Consider the following 27,321-nt stretch of genomic DNA (forward strand, 5'->3'; position numbering starts at 1 on the left):
GATTGTAAAATCATGTCCAATCTTGCCACATCTAAGCAATATGAGCGCTTACTTGAAAAATCTGTTGGCACTTTTACTGCAATGATGTGGAAATGTATTGTACAATCAAGACTGCATGGTGGATGTACAGCTTAACAACAAGAAATGGGATTGGTTAACATGTAAGGAGTCATTAGCCCGTTAAAGAGAAGGATAATCTTGCTATAAATATAGCACAAATCTAAACCTGTGTTCTGTATTTTAGACAAACTGCCATGTGTGGAGTTACAACTAGTGATGGGCTTCCGAATAGCCCTGCTATTCGTAATCATAATTTTGTCTTGCTGGTCGCGGCAGAGGGCATTTAACTTACCCAAGTCACCACCTATAGATGATGCAGTCTACGTCGCGCCAATGCTTCCTCCTTACAGGTTTGAAGGATGAATCATTGGAGTGTTTTGTAATGCTAGTGGATGCATCGTGGACCGCAGCAGCTATAGGCGGCAACATGGGTAAGTTAACAACCCCCCCCCCAAGCAAGACAACATTTCAATTACAAACAGCAGAGCTATTTGAAAGCCCGTCACTACAGACAAGATGCTAAACTGTCTGCTGTCTGACAAGCACACGGTTAAGTTGTCCGTTTGAAAGAGGCCCAAGACTTGGACACCAAACGCCAGTCCTTGAGGGCAGAGCTCCGCACACATTTTTGGCACAGCTCAAAAGAATGAATGTGACTTAATCAGGAAAGGTGTCATTCATGAAGTAGACTACATTTCTCAGTCCATCCAAAACACTGGCATGAATGTCACCCTTGTGGACTGGAGTTCCGACACCTGTGCCCTAAGAGGTCAATCTCCACTACAGTAGAGCGAGACGTGACCAGAGTTGGCCAATAAAATTGCTTGAAAAATGGGCCACTGAAATGCACTTCCTGTCATTTTTAATTGGCCCAATTAAAACTGCAGACAATTTAGCATTACATGCATCTCTTGACCTACCCCAGAGAGGATTACAAGCCACCTTATGAGAACCACTGTGTAAGTGCTTATTGGCAAGCTAACAAAATCTAAATCTATCTATCATGTTTCCATGTAAAGGCAAACACAATGAAGTGATTAGTGGACAGGCTGGCTGGTGAGTTAGGTCTAGTCTCAGCTATATGGCATGGTTAGTAAAGCAGGGCATTAAGCAAACACGGAATTTCTTTACCTTCTGATTATGAATCCTGAGCCTCTTTCTCGGAGCCTCTTCATCGTCCGTCGACTTCCTGTGCGTCTTTGTTTGGTTTCCTGCATTTCCATCCAATCTGCCTTTGGGGGGAGGTTGTGAAACGTGTGTGAAAAGGCCCAGGAAGTATGTTGCTACCCTATAAACCATACATCCCACACATCCTTCCCATTACTGATAATATGGGTAAACCCACAAGGGAAACCCACCCCAGTCTGATATAACCCTCTTTTTGCCTTTCCCAGTTCTTGAGGTCTTAAAAACAAACAAACATTTATACTACCATACTAGCAGATACAGCACACTTCACATATCACCCTAGTGATCAAGCTGTTGTGTAGCATGCAAAGAGACAGCACTTTACCAACACAGTATAAAAGGTCAATTCTTTTATTTATTGCTGGCCCATATTAACCATTTATCTTATGAAAACATAACATTTGTAAAGATATGATGCACAGCGTACAATAAAATGACACTTTTTCCATTTTTTTCTTTATCTCTATAAAATCAGCCAATAAGGTGGCTGCAAAGTGACACCTGAGGAGAGTGCCTCTGCTTGTGAGAACCACAACTTGTTATCCTCAGTACTTCGCACATCATCGTAGTCACTCAATGTACAAAAAACAGATGCGATGACTGGTTTATTTAGATGAAATGATGCAGTCTGTATGGATTGGACTGTACATAGACTGAATGTCCCGGCAACCACTGTGCTGTTACTTATGGGGATTACAAAATGTTTACATATAACTGAAAACTTATTTTGGGTGGATGCAGAGAAGTCAAATCAGAGTCCAGAGACAGGATCTTGCAGCTAGTGTGCCAACTGTGGCCCCCGAGAAATAGTCGGGGGCAGTAAACAGTGGCAAGAAGCGCAGCTGCCAACTCACCAGCATCCACTGAAAACTGGGCAGTGACATTTCAGTAGAACTCTAAGCAATTCCATTTTTAAATTTTCAAAAAAGTAGAAAAGGGTTTACCAATCTTCGGTCAATACTTAATTTCCATTTGTATCCCCATGGAGAGATTACACCCCTCTGTCCCAGGAACACACAGCTATAACACACAGCTGAATCTCCACTTCCAACTTTCTAGAGGAGGTTCTCCAAACACTTTTTGGTAAATGAATCTACTAGAGATCATTCTTGGGCTTCCACACAATGCACATTGCATTGCAGGGAGCCAAAAAGTCGCATCACACATTAACAGTGCGAAGTGCCCCATACAGTGAGGCATACAGTACAGTGTAAGTATGCCTCACTGCCACTGTAAAAGAGCATGTTACCTTGTAAACGCACTGCGCTAGCCTGGCAAAGCATGACTCCAAGTGTGATAGCCCCCATAGGAATATCATTGCATCACACTGTGATGCAATGGTTTTCTCTGTTGCAATGCGACACAGCAGGCAGTGTGAAAGTAGCCTGAGGCAGGAGTCACACTTGAACACAATGAGACAAGTGGTTTTCCGTGGACAAATCTGCTGTGTTGGCCAACAGCCAGCAGCAGGCTGTCGGCAATAAGGAATTGAATCCCCCTCCCCCCCCCCCCCCCCCAAAAAAAGGCGCAATTTTGGCAATTGTGACCTATAAGTGTTACTTGGCCCCAATGTATTCTCCATTGGAATACTGGTGTAGCGTGGAGAAACCAGAAACTCAACCTGCTGCAGACACTGTGGTATTGGCAGGATTGTGGGGCTTACAGATGCAAAAACCAGACACTGGTTGAAACCTTCTCTACTCTATTCAAAATGTAAAATAAATTTAGAGTTTCACTTAAGAGTGACTAAAAATGATTTACAACATTATACAAATCTCTTAAAACTGAGGTACGAAGCAAACTGATTTTCCACTCTTCTGCGAAAAATCACTAGGCACCAGTGACTGCCCCTAATAAAAGAATTCCTACTACTCTGCTGCCCTCAATGTACTGTGCCTAGCAGCAGTGATCACAGATCTGGTTCAGGTTAGGCTAAACAGTATTTCACTCAGCCGCTGGCTAGGCAACATTACACAGCTCTTAGGCAGAAGGAGAGGTTCAATTAGAAGGCTCCGTTCACACTACAAGGAAAAATGTACTTTTTCTTGTCGGTTTTGCCAGATCGGAGCCAACAAAAGACTACAGAGGCCAATGGATCCTATGTTAAACACGGATCAGTTGATACGTGTCATTTACCAGCAGTTCCAATAATCTAACACACAATTCTTCTTCCATAGACTATATTCTATGGAACGCATCTACTCCAGATGAATGAACACCACCAGAGCAGAACCACACATCGGATGTATTGTCTGTTCTGGATGACAGGCTTTTACACATAGTGTGAGCCGATCCGTTTACTACCTATGGATACAGTACAGGGACCTGGTGACTAGTGATTTATCACCAAAGAACGGAAAACCACTTTCAAAGCAAAACAGTAACTTTATAACATGGGTTTTCAAACCATCACATCAACTTTGAAGTAAGATATTTCACATTTATAGTTTACATGTGACTTAGAAAAGTTGGACTTCTGTGATCTACAATTGTGGAGTTGTGTATATTATATAGTTCTCCTTAACTTCTTTACTCTATATTCTTCTTCAACTTAATTTTGCAGCCTATTTACCCAACTATAGAAAGAGTACACTATGCTAGAAGCTGTTGAATACGCTCCATACTTCATTTTGCAGCTGCAATTGCTAATTTGTTAACAACATTTTTGCATTCTTAAGGCTCTGAAACACCTGCAATTGTGGCTATCCAAAACAAATCATTCATGATTATTCTGGACACCTTTCCAAAGTAAGTAGACGTCTCTTGACAATCGCTAACTGCTCATTAAGTGATGGTACTTGCATGAAAACGATGCCTGTCTGCCACTGTCCATCTCTAATGGTGGATCCATCTTGCTTGTCCTTTACCTTGTTTCTCCATAGGGTACAACAGCAGACAGCCAAAGCAGCAAGCGAGTGCATATGGGGATCATTCACCCAAAACATGTAATAGCTTTTAGGAAACTAAAACAATAAGGGTTTTCAGGGCCTACGGCTTTCAACCCTTAACCTCGTTCTCTACAAAGTGAACTGCAGACCTGACCAAAGCAAGCAGCCAGGGATCACCATGACCCCTGTATAATCTATGCATACTACAGGAGAGCACTCATGAAGGGCGATATATTTGTGTAGATTTACTAAATTTACTTTTACAATTAAATCTGAAGCGAATATTAAAAACAAAAAACAGACTTGCCTAAGAGAGGAAAGACTCTGGGGTTCTATAGAGCCTTCCGTTTTCCTCACTGTCCTCACGCTGGCTCTTCCGTTCACTTTTCCCGCCATGGAAAGCTACGGGAGCCCCATTGCTCCCAAAGACAGGCATCTCCGTACTATGAATGTTCACAGTACGGAGCGGCCCGTCTTCAGGAATACTCTGGCTCCTGAAGACTACCCCATCGGTTGGAGACTGCTAACAAGGGAGCCTGTGGTGGAATGAGGTGACCAGGAGAAGACCGTGCAGGCTCTATAGGCCCCAGAGCCTTCCTGCTCCTTAGGCATCTGTTTTTTGTTTGTTTTTTTATTTTCGTTTCCGACTCACTTTAAGATGAACATGTCAGTTTCTTAATTGCTCCTTTTACCCACTTCCCTCAGTAGCTGGCACAAGATCCAGCCGGTCAAATACTATGAGCTCCTTATCCTATCAAGATCTATGCCTGACTGAAAACTACTCTCAGTAACCCTAGGAGAAAGCCCAACACAGAACCATGCTGCCTAAATGCAACTGAAATAATCCATCATACAGAAAGAAAAGACAACATTATACTCTGACCATGCTTTTCAGGACCCTGTGACAGTAGGAAAACATATGGAGGGAAGACAATTTTATGAGCGCTTTTCTTCTAAAATCGAGTCTCAGGTGAGCTTTCAGGATTACAAGCTAGCCAGGCGTTCAACAATGAACTGGACTAGAGACAGAAGGGCATGTCTAGCTGGAAGTCAGAGGAACAATCTGATATAAAGGCTTCACGACAAATCACGTGGAACGGAACACAGTCATTTCTTCATAGAACATTACATGCAATATATCTGGTCTTTCCAGAGAGAAAAAAAAAAAGAAGAATACATTATCACCACTACAGCTATGTGTACTCGATATAAGAATGCCTTATTCTCAGGAAGAGGTTCGGTTTACATAAAATGATTTTATAAAACTGGACAACATGAATTTCAATTACTTCTTGATCTTGATCTCCTCTTTGGCGACTCTTGAAATACGTTCCTCTTGACATCCCCCGAATCCTTCTGAGCTGAACCTTGAGAGATACAGAAGGGTGTGTTTTGTTTTTCACTGCTCCCCATTAAAATTGGTATCCAATTATTCTAAGAACGTTCTACGTATTCTTATAAACAAAAAAAAAGCCATCCTGCCAAATCCTGTGAGAGCTTTTGTGTTTTTTCCCATACATTTAACTAGAGGATAGCGCATACAAACTGGACCCCAGAGCGTATGGCTATGCACAAAACACTGCTGAAGCTCGGCCATGATACAAATCAATCAGTTCTTTAGCAGCTTTCAGGTATTCCTTGACAAAAAAAAAGTGGGACCCAAAAAGTGCACAGCTATGAAGCCAAAAATAGCCCAGTCCCCCCCCCCCCCCCCCAAAAAAAAAAACAAAAAAAAACAAAAACCACACACTTGTTCATTTTCACATGGCTATTGGGATATGGTCCTGAAGTGAGTATATACCTCCACTCACAATCTTCAAATTTGGCTCAAATGTTTCACAGAAATTCCTTTTTTAAAAAGTTATTTAATCCAAAGTTCTCTAGAAACTGGTGGCAAGTGGATATTTGCCAGCTACTGCTGAGTGATTAACTAGTTGAGTCCTATGGGAGAAAAGCGCTTTACAAATGTTATTGTATTGTATTGTAGTTATTGTTCAGCACTATTGCAGGTTCTTCTAATGAGACTCTGCTCTAGCTGCAGTACTGGCTACAAAGCTGATCTCTAAGCCGAGGGAATAAGGGAGCGGATTCGAATAATCTTTGCTCATAGGGAGAACCTGGCTGCTTCCTACTAGCTCCTCTGACAGGTGTGGCCGATATAGGGGGGGGGGGTTACTGGGTTTTGGAGAATAGAAGCCTTTTTTCCAATAACTGGAGGAGGGGAAGCTACAGGATATATTCAGCCTCATACATTCCATTTATTGCAAAAACATAATAAAAGCACATCACAAAACATCGTGCTTTGCTAAGTAATGCAAATTTACCACCACATGCAATAAGACAATGGGAAGCGGAATGCTAGACTTCCAAGTTTTAAAAAAGGTAAAATGCTTTATTTTCAGTCATTTCCGAAATTGGGAAGATTACAAACACAAGTAAGCCAATGCTCCAGCAAGAACATAGATGAGCTGGAGTGGGCTGAATGTAAATTGAAATTCTTTAATATATACATTATCTGAGACACCTGACCCAGAGGAAGAGCTGATGCGTTTCCCAGTGTATATTAGGGTTATGCCCCAGGGTTAGCCGACCGGTCTTAGGGGAGAGGTCAGCTAACAAGCCAGTAAGGGTGCATTCATGTTACATCCTCTTCACCACAGAATAATTCTGTATGCAAGCTCACTGCCCTTACAATCGTTCACACCTCTGCGTTGTAATGGATCAGGTTATTCTAACTGGCTGCAGTAAGTGGAGAACATGTCAGAGATACATGCACACTCCATAGAGGGCTTTGAAATCACGTGTTATAATGCATGCAGTGTCCATTGCAGTGCGCACACATAATTGTCCAACCTAAACAGAGGCAGCAATAAGAACCCAACAGGGCTTTCAAGTGTAGTCCAAGGGGGAGGCGGGAACTCAAGGAAAAAAAAAATACTTCCAGCATCAGATTAAATATACAAGGCTACTATACGATGGGACCAGTTGACTACGGCAGCTTTCTGCGCCACCCCCATGGATTTGCTAGCTAACACACTGGCTTTCATAGGTGGGTATGTATTGTAATATGAAACACTGATTCAAAACATACAATGGCTCATGTTACAACCCAGGAGGAGGAAGCCTAAATTTCCTCACCCAGTGACTGTTGGGGCCAACCGGACAAAGCAATGTACAAAGCACAACTGTTACATCACATGACTCTGTGCTGAAGAAGTGGCTGCTAGTCGTTTGGGAAGGCAATGGCTGAAACAACTTACACTGTGTGCAGAGCAATCTGGCTAGGAAAATCTGAGTGACCACCAGCTACAAACTACCCTATGCCACTTTTTCCATGGGCTACAATACAAGAAAATCCTTTTCTAGAGAATCTTTAGTCAATCCTCACCCTGTTCAGCTGAATCACTGCCAAACTAGTGTGAACAACCTAAATCGCACCAAGGAGGATGAAGGCTATGGGGGTCAAAATAGTTTAAAGCTATAGCAACCCCCTACCCCAACATGTGTATAAAAAAGTACATTTTTCCCCAGAGCAAAATGACTCACAAATAACTTTACTCCTGTTGTTGCTAACCGTTAAAAGTATAAATCTCAGATTTGACAGATTTTAAACTAGTCTATCTCCTAATGTGAGATCGTCAAGATTTCCTTAAAGTGGACCTAACCTCTTGCACAGGAAAAATGGAAAACTAATGCACCCTGTATCTATTTAGAGAGTTTAGCTCGTCTAATTCCCCCTAATCTGTGACTAGGCACAAGTTGTAATTTGATCACTCAGCTGTCTGTCACAGCAGAGAGGTAATTGTTAAACACAGGATTTTAACAACATGTTTGCTTACATGAAAGCAGGAAGAGGAAACACTGCAGGATTTGTATCAGCTGTAACACAAGGTTCTTTCACATCTGACAAGGTGTGCAGGAGCCGTTCTCCTGCACGTGTTATGGCCTGTGGCGTGTCGTCGGGATGTTGCGGTGCGACACAATCAGCGACGATAGTTATTAATTCACCCGACGGGAAAATGCCGGCTGCAGACGATTAAAAGCATCAAAACGCAACAGACCAAAACGCAGCGTCGGATGTGAAAGGTAAAATGAAAGTCTAAGGACTTTCATTTACCTTGGTTAATGCAAAGTATTGACTTTGCGTTAAACCGCAGAAAACAGGCTCAGATGTGTTGTCAGGTCCACGTTAATTGTTGACAAAAGCACGGCCTAGTTCTCTACTAGCTCGCACACTGTTCTGACAGTTGACTGAGTCAATGCCATTCAGTAAGTGCTTTTGAAACTAAAGAAAACCCTGAGAATCCCCTATGAGGAGATACACTAGTCCAACAACTGACAGATTTTTACAGTCTATTGACAGCATCATAGAAAAAAAATGGATAATGCCTTTTACTCTGGAACAAAAATGTACATTTTACACATGTAGATGCATTTTAAATGTTACAATGTTCTGCAATAGCTGTCTATTAAAGGACACCCGAGGTGAAAAACTAATAAAAAAAAAAAAAAATTGTATCTATCCTCATAAAAACAAAAAAACAAAAAACAAATGGCTTTTTAAAATATTCCAGTTTAATTTTATATTCAAATCTATGAATTATTGACCCTTATCTCTTTCCTGCTCTCAGAAGCCATATTCTCCTAGGAAAGAGTTTTAGGACTAATTTTTTATCAGTGAATGTCTGACCCACTCCTGACTTAGGCAGGAACTGCCACTTACATACCTGATTAAAGAGAACCCAAGGTGGGTTTTAAGAATGCTATTAGGACACAGAGGCTGGTTGTGCATACTATCACCAGCCTCTGTTACATCTATCGTGCTCCACCCCCCCCCCCCCCCTGCACTCCGCTGTCTCCCCCTCCCTCCAAACCCCCCCCCCCGCTGTGAGCGACATGCAGCGTGTCGCTAGCTAGCAGTTTACGTCGAGGCTATCATTTACCGCCGCTCCCCCGCCTAGTCTATATCGCTGCTCTCTGCCTGTGTCCCTTCAATCCAATCAGCTTACAGAGGCAGGAAGGGAAGGGACACAGGTGGGGAGCAGCGCTATAGAGGAGGCGGGTGAGCAGCAGAGAGTGACAGCCTGGATGTAAACAGCCTGCTAGCGTGTCGCTGCATGTCGCTAGCACGGTATAGTAACAGAGGCTGGTGTTAGTATGCACACAACCAGCCTCTGTGTTTTAATAGCATTCTTAAAACCCACCTCAGGTTCTCTTTAACTCTTTCAGGCAGAGAAAGAATAAAAAAAAAAAAAAAAAAAAAAGGAACACAGCAGTTATTTGTGTGCTAGGCACTGTACATACACATGTCTATCTCATGCCACATCACCTCGGGTGTCCTTTAAAGAGACTCTGTAACATTAAAAACATCCCCTGGGGGGTACTCACCTCGGGTGGGGGAAGCCTCCGGATCCTAATGAGGCTTCCCACGCCGTCCTCTGTCCCACGGGGGTCTCTCCGCAGCCCTCCGAACAGCCGGCGACTGTGCCGACTGTCATTTCAATATTTACCTTTGCTGGCTCCAGCGGGGGCGCTGTGGCGGCTTTCCATTCCGAACTACACGGAAATACCCGATCTCATTCGGGTCCGCTCTACTGCGCAGGCGCAGGAGACTTGCGCCTGCGCAGTAGAGCGGACCCGACGGCGATCGGGTATTTCCGTGTAGTTCGGAATGGAAAGCCGTCAGAGCGCCTGCGCAGGAGCCAGGAAGGTAAATAATGACGTCACCGCTGCCCGGACTCCACGGAGGGCTGCAGCGAGACCCCTGACGGATGGAGGACGGCGTGGGAAGCCTCATTAGGATCCGGAGGCTTCCCCCACCCGAGGTGAGTACCCCCCAGGGGATATTTTTATGTTACAGTTCCTCTTTAAACAAGTTGTGTTTACATGAGTGAGTTGGGTTAGAACATCAGTTTATAAGAAGAATGGGACACAAAAAAAAACAACAACCGGTTTCTACAGCCAAAGGAGGCGGAAGGTCGCGGGAGATCTATGCAGTCAACGCCTTTAAACTAATCTATCACCGTCAGACTTGATTACTTATTAGCCATTAGTACGATCTATATACCCTATCATTTTCCTTTACATTGCTGTGGCCGAATATAAATATCTGCTCCGCCTCCTCTCTGTGGAAGTCTTGTAGTAAAAGGCAGCATACGCACAGGGAAAAACAAGTCTTTTCACAATGGCTTGGTTGTTTGAAATCTATTCTTCACCTGTGCTAACCATAAAAAGGGGAGAGAAACCACAGCTGGCCTACAGAGTACATAAATATGAGTTAACTGGTTAAAAGGAATTTAGCAAAAACATATGGGTCATTAGATCCCAATTTAAAACCTCAAGAGCTAGTAAAATATGCCTTAGTGTAGATTGCGGGTGTGATGTTTACCAGAGTCTTCTTCAGATTTGGGAGAGGTGAGAATGGCAAACTTTGTGTTATAGCGCGCTTTTTGTTTATCGCTGAGCAGGTTCCACTGTGACTCCAGCAGCTCTTCAATCTCTTCACTGGATGCATCGGGGTGTTCACTGATCACCTGGAGAAACAAGGAAACACTGCTCAGACCACAGCCGCAGCTTCACAGGGTTAAGTACAGAAGTACATTAAAGAGGAACTGCAACATATAGTAGAATGCAATAAATTTATTCAAAATACCCACTTGTTTAAACCACTTTCCGACCACAGTTTATTTCCCCCTTAACCAGAGAAATTTTCACATCACACTCCTCCCATTTGCCAATAACATTATTGTTACTTATCACACTGAAATGATCTATATAGTCTTTTTCGCCACACGTTAGGCTCTTTGGGTGGAACTTTTTGCTAAGTATTTTATTTTATATGCATTTTAAAGGGAATAATTGAAAAAAATAAATCATAATTCCCAGTCTTCAGCCAATATAGTTGTAAAATACTGTAAAATATGCTACGATAGATAAAACCTACACATTTTATTTGGCCATTTGTCCCGGTAATTACAACATTTAAATTATGTCCCTATTGCAATGTATGGCGATAATTTATTTGGAAACGAAGGTATATTTTTTCAGTTTAGTGATGACATGTATATATTAGTGCAAAAGTCCCTAAGGTCACTATGAATTTTGTTTAAAATGTCATTTTTTTACGTTCATCTACACCCCTGGTTAAAGTGTAACTGTCGGGAATAAAATCAAAAATCAATTCTTTTTTTTGTCTGGTAAACAATAAGGATGCTAAACAAGCAATCAAAAAGTTAAAATCACTATTACTTTTCTTGTTGATAAACGATCATCCCCCAGTTTACCTGGCTCTTATTTGGTACACACAAAGTTTGGTACACAAAAAGGAAGTTGCAGGGCATGCTGGGTTGTCCTTTTTTGCTTCTCTATTTCCCCTCAGACTTAACTAATGCAGCGCGATTGGCTGAAGCCTCTTTCCCTCCTGTTTTTCTCTGCAAGCAGTTTATATGTTCTCCCAGTGTCTGCGTGGGTTTCCTTAGGGCACTCAAGTTTCCTCCCACATCCCAAATCCATACAGATCAGTTAATTGCCTTCCCCTAAAAAACTGGCCCTAGACTACAATATATACACTACATGATACATACGCAGACATAGGACTATGGTAGGGATTTGATTGTGAGCCCCACTGAGGGACAGTTAGTGACAATAAAATCTGTACAGCGCTGCAGAAAAATGTCGGCGCTATATAAATACTAAATAATAATTTTGGGGTCGATTACATCACGAACAGGAATCACAATCGCAAACTGCATCAAAATCACAAATTTCGAACTTCAAAATTGTGATTGCGATTTGCGCTCATAGGATAACATTAGCAAGAGCTTTTAAAATCACAAGCGCTTAGAGAAAGCTCTTGCACGTGAACCAACCCTAGGCGATTTTCGAAAAACCTGTGATTTGAACAGCTCTAATGGCTGGAATACACTGGTCGACCGGCGGCTCGATTAGCCGCTGGATCGACCCCAGCCGCATCCCCGGTCGTCCGTGCGCGGATCGATTACCTCTCGTCCCCGCCGGCGCTTCCTTATCAGCACTCGATTCCCTGCCATTGTCCGCCGGCGGGGATCGAGCGGCTTGATCGGGCCAGCTGAATACTATCAGCTGGTCGATACACAGTACAGAAACGTACCGTGTATCCCCAGCATTACTGATGCCATGTGTGTGATCCCACCTGAGGGATGTGATTTTCTAAAAATTCCCATAGCATTAATTTAGCAAGAGCTTTACACATCAAATGTGCTTAGAAAAAAGCTGCTAGTGGGTCCCAGGCTTCAAGCGATTCTAGCTCCTGGCTGCTACCCCTGCCATGGAAGTGCCAGCTCTGAGGTGCTGCATCACCACACCACATAAAGATGCTCTTGTCACCCAAAGGGATCAGAACTAGATGCCTTGGGCAACAGTCATGATCTAAGCACAAAACAGACTCCACACCCTGACATAGGAGAACAACATGTCTACTGCTACAGGGAGGGGAGGAGGAAGGACGCTAGAGGCGCATACACATGTGCAACTTTTCCGCCCACCAGCCAAACTTGGTCTTTTGGATGATAGTATGGCGCGAGTACGTGTAACGAACGACTAGACGAGCAATAACTCGCAGCTTGCCTAATCAATCAGGCAGATCGACTCACAAGCAGGGCTTTGGAGTCGGTACAAAAATCATCCGACCCAGACTCCTCAGATTATAAAACCACTGACTCCGAGTACCCAAAATTGCCCCGACTCCTCAAATCAGACTCCAACTCCACAGCCCTGCTCACGAGTCTGTTGGGCTGATTTTGTGCAGTTGGCTGTGTGTGTACAAGTCGTTTGAATGACTTATACTTGAATGTGGCCATATTGTGCAGTCCGTCAGCAAGCAACTGGCATTGTTTAAAAGGAAATAAATATGGCAGCCTTCATCTTTCTCAGTTCATGTGCGTTTTAAAGAAAAGTCTTCACTTAGAGCAAGCTCTCTCCACACTACAGATCTACTTATTAGCAGCCAGATTTTACATTAATATTCTGCTTGGTCTTTACTAAGGAACTAATAGAGATGGTTAATGAGATGCTAATAATTAAAGTTGATACAAACTTATTCATTTTATGCAAAAGGTATGCATACCTTTGCTTCTCACACCTGGGACTACACAGCAACACCTCTAGACCTTACGGTGTTACCTGGCAACCGCAGAGTACACAGAGAATGGAACAAATAAGGATGCAAAAATGAATTGCATATACAATTCCCTCTTTAGCGAGTTTTCATTCAGGCAGGACTGTTCCCAGCTGCATGTACATCAGGATCACAAACATCTGCTCACAGCCAAATGTGCAGCCACACTTCATTAGCCAACTACCAATGCACCTGAACCACTGAGGTAAGACAAAGGGACCGGGCAACTAACATCTGTGATCTTCACAGTGCATTCAAGTGTCCTGGAGGGATTTTTTTTCTATTTCTTCCACAACAATGGAGTTACACAATAACCCTTTCCGCTCCTATGTCAACATTGGCTTTCCCCCCCGCATAGGTTCCATGTGGGACATTGTCCGATACAGGAAAACTGGCTGTCCCTAGGTGGCGCGGTTGTTGGATAAAATCTGCCTCAGTCATTCATTTCAGATTAAAGTATCAGATTTAGAATCCCCCCCATAATATAAATATTAAGCGGGCACATTTGGGCTGTCACCAAGGGCAGCGTTAGTGGATCAAGTCCTGGTACTTGATCCCTCCAGCACCACAGAGTGCTGGGTAATAAAATGATGCTGGTGTGTGTACAAAGGGAGCTACGGCACGCAAGCTGGCGCTGGCCCTCACCCCAGATGCAGAATCGCCAACTTCACTCCAGAGCGAGCAGCTCCAGACCCTCCAGATCACAGCAGCAGCTGAATTTTCCTGATCACCCTTCCAAATGTTATTACCGACTGACAACAGAAAGTTCACTGGTTGTCCACAGCCCTGATGAGATTACCAAGAGTTTATTGTAGTGACTGAATAGAGCTGTACCTACGCCTGTACTACTGAGTGAGAAGTAGCAGCTGCACGTATGCAGCATCTATCCACAGCATAGTACAGAAAAGTCCCCGTTATCCGGAAGCATCAACCATCCCCGCCGGTGCTGGATAATCGGGACTCTGCTGTAACTGCACCTCAAATTAACCATTATGAAGGCAGACGCAATTTGGTTGCAACATGCAGAAACTCCAGCGGATCGGCACAAGAACCGCTTCATAGGGATTGCTCATAAAGAGGTGCCCAGAAGCGTTCTGCGCAAAGCACAAACACAATCCCGGCTGCTGGAGAGTGACAGAAAGTACATGAATTGCCGAGCATGCGCAGAAGAGCACGACCAGCCAGATTACGAGAGAACGGGGCGGCCACAGAGGGACCCCACGCACCTCATGGGGCTGGAGGATGCCCCAGGTAAGTATAAATACAACATTAAACACCATCTCAGGTACCCTTTAAGTCCGTATATTCTAAAGCAGTGTTCCCCAGCCCTGTCCTCAAGGCCCACCAACGGTGCATGTTTTGTGGAAATACACAGAGGTAGATAATCAGCTCTGCTGAGACACCAATTACCTCACCTGTGCATGGTTGTGGTATTCTGAAAAACATGCACTGTTGGTGGGCCTTGAGGCCAGGGTTGGGGAACACTGTTCTAAAGGGCAGTATTTTCATAAAATTACAAAAAATGCATTAACTTGAATTATTATAATTTGCATCTCACTGACCATCCCTACTGCTTGGAAACTACTACAGATTGTCTATGTGATGCTGAAATCAAACTTCCTACTTCGACTGTCTCAATCTCAAGCTGCATATCATTTGCATGAAATGTGCACGCAAGCTGGATTTGCATCGCCCCTGCCCCCCGGTACACAGGAAGTATTGACTAGAGTCTTCTCTCACTTTCTGTTCTTGGGACCAACATGGCCTTAAAGGAGTTGATCAGGGCAAATTTAGTAAAATGAGTGGTACTTACCGGGGGCTTCCTCCAGCCCCAAGCTCCCAGGACCTCCCTCGCCGCAGCTCTGCCCGCAGCTGGTCGCCGGAGCTCCGACCCGGTCCCCGGCGATGATGTCAGAGCTCCACGTCGCTCTGTACTGCGCCTGCGTGATCGGCGCTGTCAATCACCGCCACGTGGGCCGGAGCGAACTGCACAGGCGCAGAACTACTGCGCCTGCGCAGTCCACTCCGGCCCACGTGGCGGTGATTGACAGCAGGGATGGCGCAGTACAGAGCGACCTCCAGGCTGCTCTGAGATCATCGCCGGGGACTGGGTCGGAGCTCGGGCGAATGGCTGCGGGCAGAGCTGCGGCGAGGGAGGTCCTGGAAGCTTGGGGCTGGAGGAAGCCCCCGGTAAGTACCACTCATTTTACTAGATTTGCCCTGATAAACTCCTTTAAAGTGTGCCCTGCAAAGTTTGGCATGCGAAAGCAGATGCATTTCTGCGTGAGCATGTCTCATGGTAAGCCATTTTAGCCAGATTTGCACAGCTAGACTTGAAAGGGTTAAGCTTGGTGTAGAGCACACATACATTTTCTTGTGATTGAGCTCCTTTAAAGTGTACCTGAGACACTATAAATAAAAGAATTTATACTTACCTTGGGCTCCCTCCAGCCCCATATACTCTGTGGGCTCCCTCTTTGTCCTCCCAGGCTGCTTCATTCTTCTACAATCTTCCCCGGTAATATCTCCAGTGTGCGTCAGTCATGCTGCAGTGCGCATGCACGACCCAGGCAGGCGCAGAATGCTCCCAGCCACAGGAGCGTGATGGGGTACGAGCATCAAAACTGGCTAGAGATATTGCCAGGGAACATTACAGAACAATGTAGCAGCACGGGAAGACGGCGAGGGAGCCCACCGATTACATGGAGCTGAAAGCCCCAGGTAAGTATAGGAACACTGATGGTCCTAGCCACTAGAATATGTGAGAAGCCCACTTCCTGTCCTGAAGCTCTGACTTGGACACAGGCAGCAACAATAATACAGCACGGGTTCTACAATTTTCCACGCTAACTAAAACTGAAATGCATTTTCTTCCCTGGGGTGAGGCCGTAGTAAGCCATTAAGGATGAACAGTTGACAGTAACAACAGCTTTGGAAGACCAACCTCCTCTCTGTGCTTCTGGCAGAAGACCAGGAACTGAGTAGCATCTCCCTTCCTGCCTCTAGAGTAGTGCGCTCCTGACTTCCTCTTCTGGACAGGAGAGGCCATGGCTACTTTAGTATCGGAGCTTTCAGTAGTGGTTTTCCAATCGGGGTCACCGCCAGAGGAATTCCTGGATACCCTTCTCCTCTTACTGGGCACTTCATCTTCTCCCTTAGGACTCTCTGCATTTTCGTCAGAATCCTCTTCCTCATAGGACTCTGCTGGAGGGGCAGGCTTCCCATCTACTCTAGGATTAAGGTGGGGGCGGTCTTTAATGTAAATAAATGTAAACTTGTCTTTCCGCTCCTGTACAGTCATCTGTATGGCTTCTTTCATTTGCTCCATCCCCACATCCCACTGAATTTTCAGTCTGCCAGTTATTGGCTTCAAGAGCTGCAGAACAAAAAAAAAAAAAGTTAAATGCAACACTATCAAACCAAGTGTTCTAAAATGACAATGTACAAATAATGTCTAAGTAGCTGTGTAAACCTTTTCCTACTTTAAATACTGTTAAAAATATCAGAGGCAAAAGCTGTAATGGTGTGTAGATTTTAGTTACATTTGGAATGTCTCATTTGCATAGGTGAATCTCTGCAGTCTGACATGCTAAGAACAGTGTAATATTAAAGCAAAGTTACATGCAATGGCTCTGGTATCAGGTTTCACACACTCTAAGGGCCTGTTCAGACTATCTGCGTATGAAGAATGCGTTTAAAATCAAAGAAACGCAAGGTGAAAAACGCATGCGTTTTTCTTGCGTTCTAATGCGTATTATATTGCGTTTTGCACACACACGTGACCCAGGGGAAAAAAAAGAATTATGGGAACCGCAGAGGAAAACGGACGCTAAAAACGCAATAGTACGCGTTTTTGATACGCGTCCATAGACTTTCATTGCGTCCGTTTCTATGCGTATCGCACAGAACTGCGTGCAGCAATGCGGATGAGAAACGTATGCGTCTCATACGCATACATGTGAACTAGCCCATTCAAAAGCATTAGGAGCCGTTCCTATGCGTTTTTGGTGCCCAGACGCGTTCCCTGAAAACGTCCAGGAACGCGCATAGTCTGAACAGGCCCTAAATGTTTATGTTGCACATAAGATACATTTTCTCTGCTTTCTGCAGGCAGCAGAGTCAGACAGGGAGCTGCCAGCGAGTTTTATCTCTCACACAGGATTAACAGATGGAGTGTGAGGGAATCCCCATCCTCACGCTTCACTGGCCCATCAGAATCAGGCTAACCAGTGCCAGGGATGTATGAAAGGAATTTGATAACCGTAAACAAACAGATTAGCAGTCAAATGTATACACCCGTACTTAACAGAAGGGCTGTAGAGTCGGTCCAAAAATCCACCGACTCCGGCTCCTCAGTTTAGGATTCCACCGACTCAGACTCCTCTAATTTGCAAATTACAATTTTGTTGATTAAAAGTATGTAACATGAAATTCGTCTCTTAACTGCCAACGCTTAGGAATTTTACAAGACAACTGAAGTGAGAAGGATATGTAGACTACTAGATTTATTCCCTTTAGACTAAAACTAGTCCTTGGTAAGAGTACTTGTAAAAGGTACAAACCGGAACAAAGAACATCTATCAGGCCCTAGGCAATGTAAGTGTGGGTACATGTAAGAATGATGTGCAGGTACTCTGCAGGGGAACGAGGAGATTCTTCCTCTATTACACATTCTACATGCACAATCTGAACAAGGTTTATGGGTGACAGACAACACCTCTGTGTTCAATGTGCACAGCATTCTCAGTGGATTCCCTGCAGCTCTGTGGGGAGTGCATATGTAGAGTATAGTACTACTGTGTAACAAAGTAAACCTGAGACAGATGAAATTAAAGTTTTATACATACCTGGGGCTTCCTCCAGCCGCCTTCAGGATAATCAGTCCCTCGTCCTCCACCACCTGGATCTTCTGCTATGAGTCCAGGTACTTGAGCCAGTCGGGCGTAGTGCGCATGCACACACTCCGCCGCCAGGAGCATACTACACCTGTGCAGCACTATTGCGCAGGTGCAGAATGTTCCTGGCTGTGGGAGCGGCATGCGGCCGGACAGCGCTGACTGGCTGAATTACCAGGACTCATATCAGAAGATCCGGGTGGTGGAGGACGAGGGACTGATTATCCTGAAGGCGGCTGGAGGAAGCCCCAGGTATGTATAAAACTTTACTTTTCATCCGTCTCAGGTACCCTTTAATTTGTAGTCACCAAACCAAATTTTAACAACATATCAAATTATTTGATTTCATCAGCAAAGGGAGTGCATACATTTGCATAAATCAGCATCAATGCAGAATTATTTCCATCTCGTTGACCATCTCTATTAGTGACACAGCTACACATCAGGCTTTATTCTTACAGCATAGATGTTATTTAGTATATATAAGAGATTCCTGTGTACACATCATATATACAGTGACAATCAGATATGTATATCTGACCTTAAACATACGGGGACTGCTTTATTGAAGCAGCACAAGTAACTAATTTTGATTGGTTTATTTCATTTTTGTGGACTAAGCACAGCTATTACTGTATATATACATTATTTTTAATGACTTATCTGAGAAATAGAACATTTTATCATATTTTGTATTTTAATTACAGTTACAAATTCATTAGGAGTCGGTGCATTTTTTCCCTACTCCGACTCCAGGTACCCAAAATTGCCCGACTCCACAGCCCTGCTTAACAGCATTTTCCCAACTATTCCTATCTCAATTGCAAAAAACATGTTAAATTGATAGTCAATCGATAATTTTTTTTTTTTTTTTTTACGTAAACATATTAATATTATTTAGAAACTAATGACAACCACATCACATGACATCAGTATACACTCGTGTCGTTCTCAACTTCACAAGTAAATAAACCTAGAAACTGTGTGGTTAGCTGTGGAGTGTTTTCCCGACTTCTATGCTTCGGGCAGACATCCGCCACTAGAGGTGGTCACCGAGATGCTAATAATTCAGGGCTTGCATTCAAGTTTCCTGCAGCTTGGAGCTAGCCAATCAGAATAGACACAATGTGCACCTGAGTGGCCCAATTCCAAGCTGCATGAAAGCCAGAATTGCTAACATCTCATTCAACATATCTACAGGCCACAAAATCTATATGGCCTGTACAAGCGCTAGAAGTCGCCTGGCAGGGATCGGGACTTGTCCCAACAGGCAACATCAGCTGTACAGGTGCATAACAAGCGGTCGTGGGCTGCTGTACACATGCCGGATTATTGGCAGAGGCAGTCACCCGCCTTCCCTTACTTTAATCTAGCATGCTACAGGGCTTAAAAAGTGTAATGCTGCCTGGACCCTCCTATTTGGCCTGGTAATGCCTTCAACCGGGGCCGGTCGGAGCATGTGCAGTCCGGCTGCGCGCTCCCCCACCTGCACAGTAGTACTGCACAGGTGCAGAACACTCCTGGTGAAGGGGGACACGCGCAGCCTGCCGTGCATGCCCTTTACGCCCCAATTAGAAGAATTACTGGTCCGAATATAGCGGACGATCCAGGCGGCGTAGGAGCGATCAGCCTAAAGGGGGCTTGAGAATGGCCCAGGTATGAATAATTTTTGATTGAGCTTGGATAAGGCGATTGGATCCACCATTCTGCATATTTTTTTAAGGTTCACTTTAAGAGAACCCGAGGTGAGAGAGATATGGAGGCTGACATGTTTTTTACCTTTTAATAATGCACATTGCCTGGCTAATTCTCTGCATCAAATACTTTAAAGAGAACCTAAACAGAGGGATATGGAGGTTTCCTTTTAAACAATACCAGTTGCCCGACTCTCCTGCTGATCAATTTGCTGCAGTAGTATCTGGATCTCACACCTGAAACAGGCATGCAGCTAATCCGGTCTGACTTCAGTCAGAGCACCTGATCTGCATGCTTGTTGAGGGGCTGTGGCTAAAAGTATTAGAAACACAGGATTAGCAGGAGAGTCAGGCAACTGGTATTATTTTAACAGCAAAAATCCATATCCTTCTCAGTTTAGGTTCCCTTTAAGCCATAGACCCCGAACAAGCATGCAGATCAGAGGTCTTTGACAAATCTGACAAAATTAACTGCATGCTTGTTTCAGGTGTGCGATTCACACTACTGACCAAAAAGATCATCAGCACTGCCAGGTAACTGGCATTGTTTAAAAGGAAATAAATATGGCAGCTTCCATAGGTCTCACACCTCATGTTCCTTTCAAGCTTTATCTTCCTTGCATGAAGTGTCCATCTAGACCCATTGCGGATGTCAGTATAGCGGCTCCTGTGCCCTAGGGGTCAGAAGTACACACCTTCAATTTCTCGGCTTTGCTGGAGATCTGCTTAGCACTGTCCTGGCACAGCTGCTCGTACTCCTGTTCTCCAGTGAAGGGCACAATACTCTTCTCAAAGATCCAAGCTCTTTCTGGGGCATTTCCAAAAAACTGCACATGATACTGGCGGATGCTCTTCTTCTGTCCTGTGAGGGGGAAAGAAAACCATAGCAGGTCACTTGACGTAGCAGTAAAAATAAAAAACAAAGACCACAATGCTGTACCTTCTAATATTCAAGGTGCTCATTTCACTACTGAACTGATCTCAAAGAGAACCCGAGGTGGGTTTGAAGAATATTATCTGCATAGAGAGGCTGGATCTGCCTATACAGCCCAGCCTCTGTTGCTATTCCAAACCCCCCTAAGGTCCCCCTGCACTCTGCAATCCCTCATAAATCACAGCCACGCTGCTGACAAACAGCTTGTCAGAGCTGGCTGTGTTTATCTCTATAGTGTCAGTCTGCTGCTCTCCCCGCCTCCTGCAGAACTCCAATCCCCGCCTGCGTCCCTTCCCTCCCTGCTGATTGGAGGGAAGGGACGGGGGCAGGGACCGGAGCTATGCAGGAGGCGGGGGAGCAGCTGAGACTGACACTACAGATGTAAACACAGCCTCACAGCATGGCTGTGATTTATGAGGGATTGCAGGGTGCAGGGGGACCTTAGTGGGGTTTGGGATAGCAACAGAGGCTGGGCTGTATAGGCAGATCCAGCCTCTGTATGCAGATAACATTCTTTAAACACACCTCGGGTTCTCTGATCTCAAGGCTGGCTTCCTTCCTGCATGCATTGGATATGCCACTTATTACACTGTCTTCTGATTGGCAGGCCAATCAATAGTACATTTTCCATATAGTATGAGAGCTTACATACCCAATCTGTTCATAGTATTCAAAAACTGTTGGCTCTCACACAACACTGAAGTGGTAAAACTGGCCAATCCCAATTGGATGTGTGTATGCACCCTAAGAATACTTAAAGGATATCCGTGGCAATGCAATAAATCTATTTTTACTTAACTGGAGCTTCTTCCAGCCCCTAGAAGTCACATGTCCCTCGTTGCAGCTTCGATGTTCTCCCGAGTCATGGTGGTAGCCTGTGAAGGATCCCCCCCACAGAGGGGTCAGCAACCTCCTGCAAATGCATGTGCCCACACGTCATCAGGGGTGTACTGCGCCGGCATGGGCCTGCCCGCGCAGAAGGTGCCGAACCACTGACGGGGGACTGGAAGAAGCCCCAGGACAGTAAAAACTAGATTTATTGCATTGCCACGGATATAGTTTACACGAGATGCAATTATATTACAATAACACTTCCACATAAGTGCAATTGCAGTGCTATGATTTCCATTACTGGCAGATACACGCTGTATCTGCCATACAACTGTACATGCATGCTCAAATCTCTGCATTGTAATGCATCACATTTGCAATACAATTCATTTCTGGATAGTGCGTATTATGTATTAAACATAATAATTGTTTTAGCAATAAAAATAATGTGCACCACATTATGTACGCGTCGCGTTCCAACATCTGCATTACGCAGCACACATATCGAGAATTTAACCTATACAACTAGTGCGCCACAGCTAGTTTGTAAATAAACTTTGCTTTGAGCTGACCTGTGCATGATGTATGGCGGTAGATGCTTAAAGGACAAATGAGGTGACATGTGACATGATGAGATAGACATGTGTATGTATAGTATCAAGCATACAAATAACTACGCTGTGTTCCTTTTTTTTTTTTTTCTCTGCCTGATAGAGTTACACATCAGGCGTGGAAGTGACAATTTCTGTCTAGATCGGGACCGGGTCAGACTATAGCATAATCCTCGCTGATAAGTAATTACAGCCATAAAACACTTTCCTGTCAGTAAATGGCTTCTGAAAGCAGAAAAGAGATAAAACGGGTCAATAATGCATAATTTGAGCTCTGGCATACTTCTATGAATGTGTCATGAAGCAGAGACTGTGGGATAGCGCCCCCCCCCCAAAAAGTTGTTTTTAGGAGAAGGAGGATTTATACAATTGTTTTTCCTCATCTGTTTATTTTTACCTCGGATGTCCTTTAAAGCAAAGTTTTTGTACACTAAAGAAAAGAAAAAAAATTCTATCAGGGCTGCAGTATTCTTTCCGATGACTGCCTGTAATACGCGGTCTAGTACTTTCTATTGTTGAGTGGAAAGTAAAGTAACATTCCAGCCAAGTTAAAATGCAAATATTCCACACTTACACACACCCAATATAAACAGTCGCTAAGGCGTTCTTTCAGTTTATAAGAAAGCCAGTCAAACATAACCTTTCGTAGAGTCTCTGCATGAGAGCTTATACAGCGGAACATACCCTTGATCTTCGTGTGGTCGTGCAGAACAGGATCAGATGTCACCATGCATGGCCACCATGGATAGCCAGAGACTTTGGACCACACCAGATCTCCGACTGAGAACTTACAAGGAATTTCTTCATCAAGGTCTTTCTGTTCATGGGAGGATTCCGAATCAGAAACCGGCTTGGTGGGGGGGAGAAACAAAACACATTACTAAAAATAAAAATTACATTTATGTGCAGATGCAGAATGTAGTAGTAGACTAAAAAGAGCCACAAATATATAAAAAACATAGCTGCAGTAATGCACAGTTAGGGGTTGGCTGTTAGTCACAGGGGGAAGGGGAAATATTAGATTTACCTACTTGGGGCTTCTTCCAGTCCCTGGTGGGCTGCAGATCTACAGTGAGGGGATCTGATAGACTGCTAGGGGCTGGAAGAAGAACCAGGTAAGTCAGTCTAATCTTCTCCCCCCCCCCCCCAGAGGTCAGATATTCTTTAATCTTTTGGGGACCGCCCCTGAGATCCTATGATCGCCGGCGGATCGTAGTGAACAGCTGCCGCGGTGGGGGAGTAAAAGAGGATCCACTCACCTCCCTGCCGTTCCCACGACGATCGGCGCTCCCCCACCACTCTGGCCGGCATCTCTGCTCCCTCTGACGTCAGCGGCGAGTCCCGGCTTGATGAGGTCATCAAGCCGCGACCCGGAACTGAGCGGCAGTAGGAGCAGTAATGCCGGATGGAGCAGAGGGGGCTACTGCGGCTCATCGCTGGAGCCTGGAAGGTGAGTGAAGGCTACTGGCTACAGGGGGGACACGCAGCTACAGGGGAGACATCATGTCCAGCACGCCACAGAGGGAATCCGGCTGCCTAACCCCCCAAACACACCCCCGCCTCCTCAAAGTTAATATTTATCTTTCTACAGAGTGAAAGTATTTGAACCTCAGATTTCCAAACACAAGCAACCAACAATTAACAGCCTATTGACAGAGCAAGACATACATACAAATGTCTGGAATCCAGTTGGATACATTTTTGCTCACTGCCTGTAGATCAGGAAGTAAACTATGGATTGCTCTAGGCCAGGGTATGGGCCACAGTCCACCTACATGTGTACGAGTCTTAACCACTTGCCGACCAGGGGATGTTACACTGATCGGTGCTGCGTGGGCTCTACAGCCCGCAGCACCGATCAGCAGTGCAGCAGGGCGATCAGACTACCCCCCTTTTTTCCCCACTAGGGGGATGTCCTGCTGGGGGGGTCTGATCGCCGCCGGCTGCAGTTGCTTAGCGGGGGGGGGGGGCTCTTCAAAGCCCCCCTCCGCAGCGCTTTCAGCCCTCTCGCCAGCTCCCTCCCTCTCCCTTCCCCTGTGTGCTGCGCAGGACGGATTTCCGTCCTGCGCATTGAAGGATAGGCTTCAGCCTATCATATGCCGGCGATCCCCGGCCAATCAGAGGCCGGGGATCGCCGATCTGCCTTACGGCGCTGCTGCGCAGCAGCGCCGTATGATGTAAACAGCGGGGATTTCTTCCCCGCCTGTTTACATTTTGCCGGCGAGCCGCCATCGGCGGCTCTCCGGCTGTTCACGGAGACACCCTCCGTGAACTGACATGGAAAGGCCGCTCGATCGAGCGGCCGTTTCCATGGTAACCCGCAGACGACCAGTTTACGCCAATCGGCGTTAGCTGGTCGTCAAGAGGTTAAGGTGGCCATACATCAGGCGACTTGGCAGCCGATTGACCATCCAATTCAATTATAATCGAATGGATGAAAATCTGTGAAACCAAGTGCATGCCCAACCAACAATGCGACCAATTTCAGGTCGAAAACAGGTTGCATTCTCGAACGCGCATGCTGCAAGATGTTGCTTAATCGCGTGCGCAGCGGTAACAGCGTGCAATTTCCTGATGATCAACGAACGTGACAAACCCTCCCCCCCCCCCAATGTCTCTCTCCCCGCCCCCGTAAAATATACATTACCTGTTCGCAGCCTGCGCTTGTCCCTCTGCTGCTCCGGGCACATTCCCCCTCTCCATACACACACAAGCCCCATATGGTTTCCTAGTAAGGGCGCACGCACGACATCACACACGGACCCTTACTAGGAAACCACGTAGGGCACACGTTTATGCAGAGGAGGCATCCCAGAAGCCAGTGGGGGACAAGTGGAGGACACGGACAGGTAATTTATATCTTGCACTGGGCACTATTCACATTAGGAGGGCACAGCGTCCAGGCGGTGCACAAGGCCGATACCAGATCGATTTCAGATTTCACATGCATGTGACGCTTTTAGTGGAGCGCACATGCAGCACAAAGGAGACGGAGGTGTCTGCATGCTTCTGAGCCTGTAACTATGCGCTGGCCAGAAGCGAAGAGGGAAGGACATACTGCATACACGGAGCGCAGCATGTCCGTGGCAAAGGTCAACAAAGTCGCTGGGACACTGGCATGCATACAGCAAGAACAGCGACAGACGGAGGGGACCAGGAGGAGCAGCCAGTATGTACTTTTTACCACCCACGCCTACCATTTCTACCAGAGCATTTCGGTTCTGGTGTCCTTTAAACTAACTTCTCCCTCTAGTTACATAAGCTAAGTCTCACTCACATCACTCCCACCACCCTGGAAAAAAAAAAAAAAACAGATAGGTGTAGGGGGGTGGGGGTAACCAAAACATAAGGTACAGCACCAGTCTGCACCCTTACAAATGCCTGATGATCCAGAGGACGTGAAAACTAAACTATTGTCTACCACTAGATCAAACATAGCAACACAATCATGGGCAATTTAGGCCAGTAACTGCTATATGGAGAAACATAAAACAGTGGTTATAGAGAACTCAAAATGAACTCGAAAGGCCGCGGTCTTATGCTAATCCACAAGCGCACCCCTCGTCACGCACCAGGGGGTGGCAGCGCATGGGGAGGGAGGGGGACGGGGAAGGGTATGGCACGGCCGAGCATGTGCAGAAGCCCTCGACTGGCAGAGATTAACCAGATTACCAGAAGTCTTACCGCCAGAAGAGAAGGGCTGAAGAGGACGGCGAGGGAAGAGACAGTTTATGGAGCAGGAGGAAGCCCCAGGTAAGAATAAATTAGCAATAGTGTACCATCTCTGGTACATGTTAAACAGGTACCCTGAAATGTCATGTAAGATGATCAGGAACATATACAGTACACACAGTCAGAGTCCTGCACATAACTAGCCTGCATTCCTTTTTCTCACTGTATGACTGGGAGCGCACTTGTCTGAATTGCGGGAGATTATCCCCATAGCAGAAAACGTACGAAAATTGCATGTAATTAAAGTCTATAGGCCGCATTGCAAGTCACAGCTCTCTGCTATTCGCATTTTAAAATCTTACAACATGTTGCTTCCTGTATACTGTATGCAAATCGTATACAAGGCTTTTCCTATGGAGCTGCAAAACCCATGCATTTTTGTAAAAAACAGAAAATGATTCTGTATTTCTAACGCAAACACATACAAAACTGCAAATGCAGAGAGACACAGACAAGCGTGCTCCCAGGCTCAGGGATTAGAATTCAGTGTAAAAAAAAAACAAAAAAAAAAACACATGTATGTCTTTTTTCAACCAAAATAACTATGTATGTAAAAACACACATATTTAGGCTTATGACCATAGATAACTTACACCAGTTTATTTTCAATCCAGGTTCACTTTAACCATTTAAGGACGACGCTAGTTGAAATCTATGCCCTGTTTTGATACTGTTGTGGCTGCCAGGGCGTAGATTTCAACTCGTCGCTACCGCCAATCGCATCCCTATCCCCTCGCCATCTCTGACGGCAGAGGCCTATGAGCGGGTCAGGAGCCAATTTCAGTGGCTCATGACCCGGTCTATCAATGTAAGCAACTCCCATTGGCTTACATTGATAGACACGGTCACGAGCCAATGAAAGAGGCTCCTGAGCGGCTCACAGGACTCAGCAGAGTGGGTGGCCTGAGGTTCCTGGTGTGCGGCGTGGATGGCAGGCATGTATGGCGATTCGTCGGTATTCCGCGGTTTCTGGAACCAGCGGTCTCTGGTTATTAAGTGGGCAGAGACAGCTGGTACTTAAAGAGACTCTGTAACAAAAATTGCATCCTGTTTTTTATCATCCTACAAGTTCCAAAAGCTATTCTAATGTGTTCTGGCTTACTGCAGCACTTTCTACTATCACAGTCTCTGTAATAAATCAATGTATCTTTCCCTTGTCAGACTTGTCAGCCTGTGTCTGGAAGGCTGCCAAGTTCTTCAGTGTTGTGGTTCTGCTATGAACTCCCCCTTCCAGGCCCCTCTATGCACACTGCCTGTGTATTATTTAGATCAGGGAAGCTTCTCTCTTCTCTCTTATCTTTTACAAGCTGGATAAATCGTCCTCTGAGCTGGCT

At 45.2% G+C, this 27,321-nt stretch overlaps 1 protein-coding gene across 3 annotated transcripts in view; it reads right to left on the minus strand.

The window, feature by feature from the left end:
* Positions 1–27,321, minus strand: part of NSD2 (nuclear receptor binding SET domain protein 2) — a 125,115-nt gene that overhangs the window by 37,816 nt on the left and 59,978 nt on the right. For 2 of the 3 annotated variants that reach the window (XM_068276164.1, XM_068276155.1), the window contains exons 3-8: positions 22,940–23,105; positions 20,575–20,741; positions 16,235–16,666; positions 10,525–10,669; positions 5,426–5,503; positions 1,192–1,292 (exon numbers count right to left, since the gene is read on the minus strand). In XM_068276164.1, coding sequence (XP_068132265.1) covers positions 1,192–1,292; positions 5,426–5,503; positions 10,525–10,669; positions 16,235–16,666; positions 20,575–20,741; positions 22,940–23,105 — 1,089 coding nt within the window. The remainder of the gene's footprint in view (positions 1–1,191; positions 1,293–5,425; positions 5,504–10,524; positions 10,670–16,234; positions 16,667–20,574; positions 20,742–22,939; positions 23,106–27,321) is intronic. The other variant, XM_068276172.1, reaches the window with a different exon arrangement.

The sequence above is a fragment of the Hyperolius riggenbachi genome, chromosome 1, assembly GCF_040937935.1.
Source record: "Hyperolius riggenbachi isolate aHypRig1 chromosome 1, aHypRig1.pri, whole genome shotgun sequence".
NCBI classification, from domain to species: Eukaryota; Metazoa; Chordata; class Amphibia; order Anura; family Hyperoliidae; genus Hyperolius; species Hyperolius riggenbachi.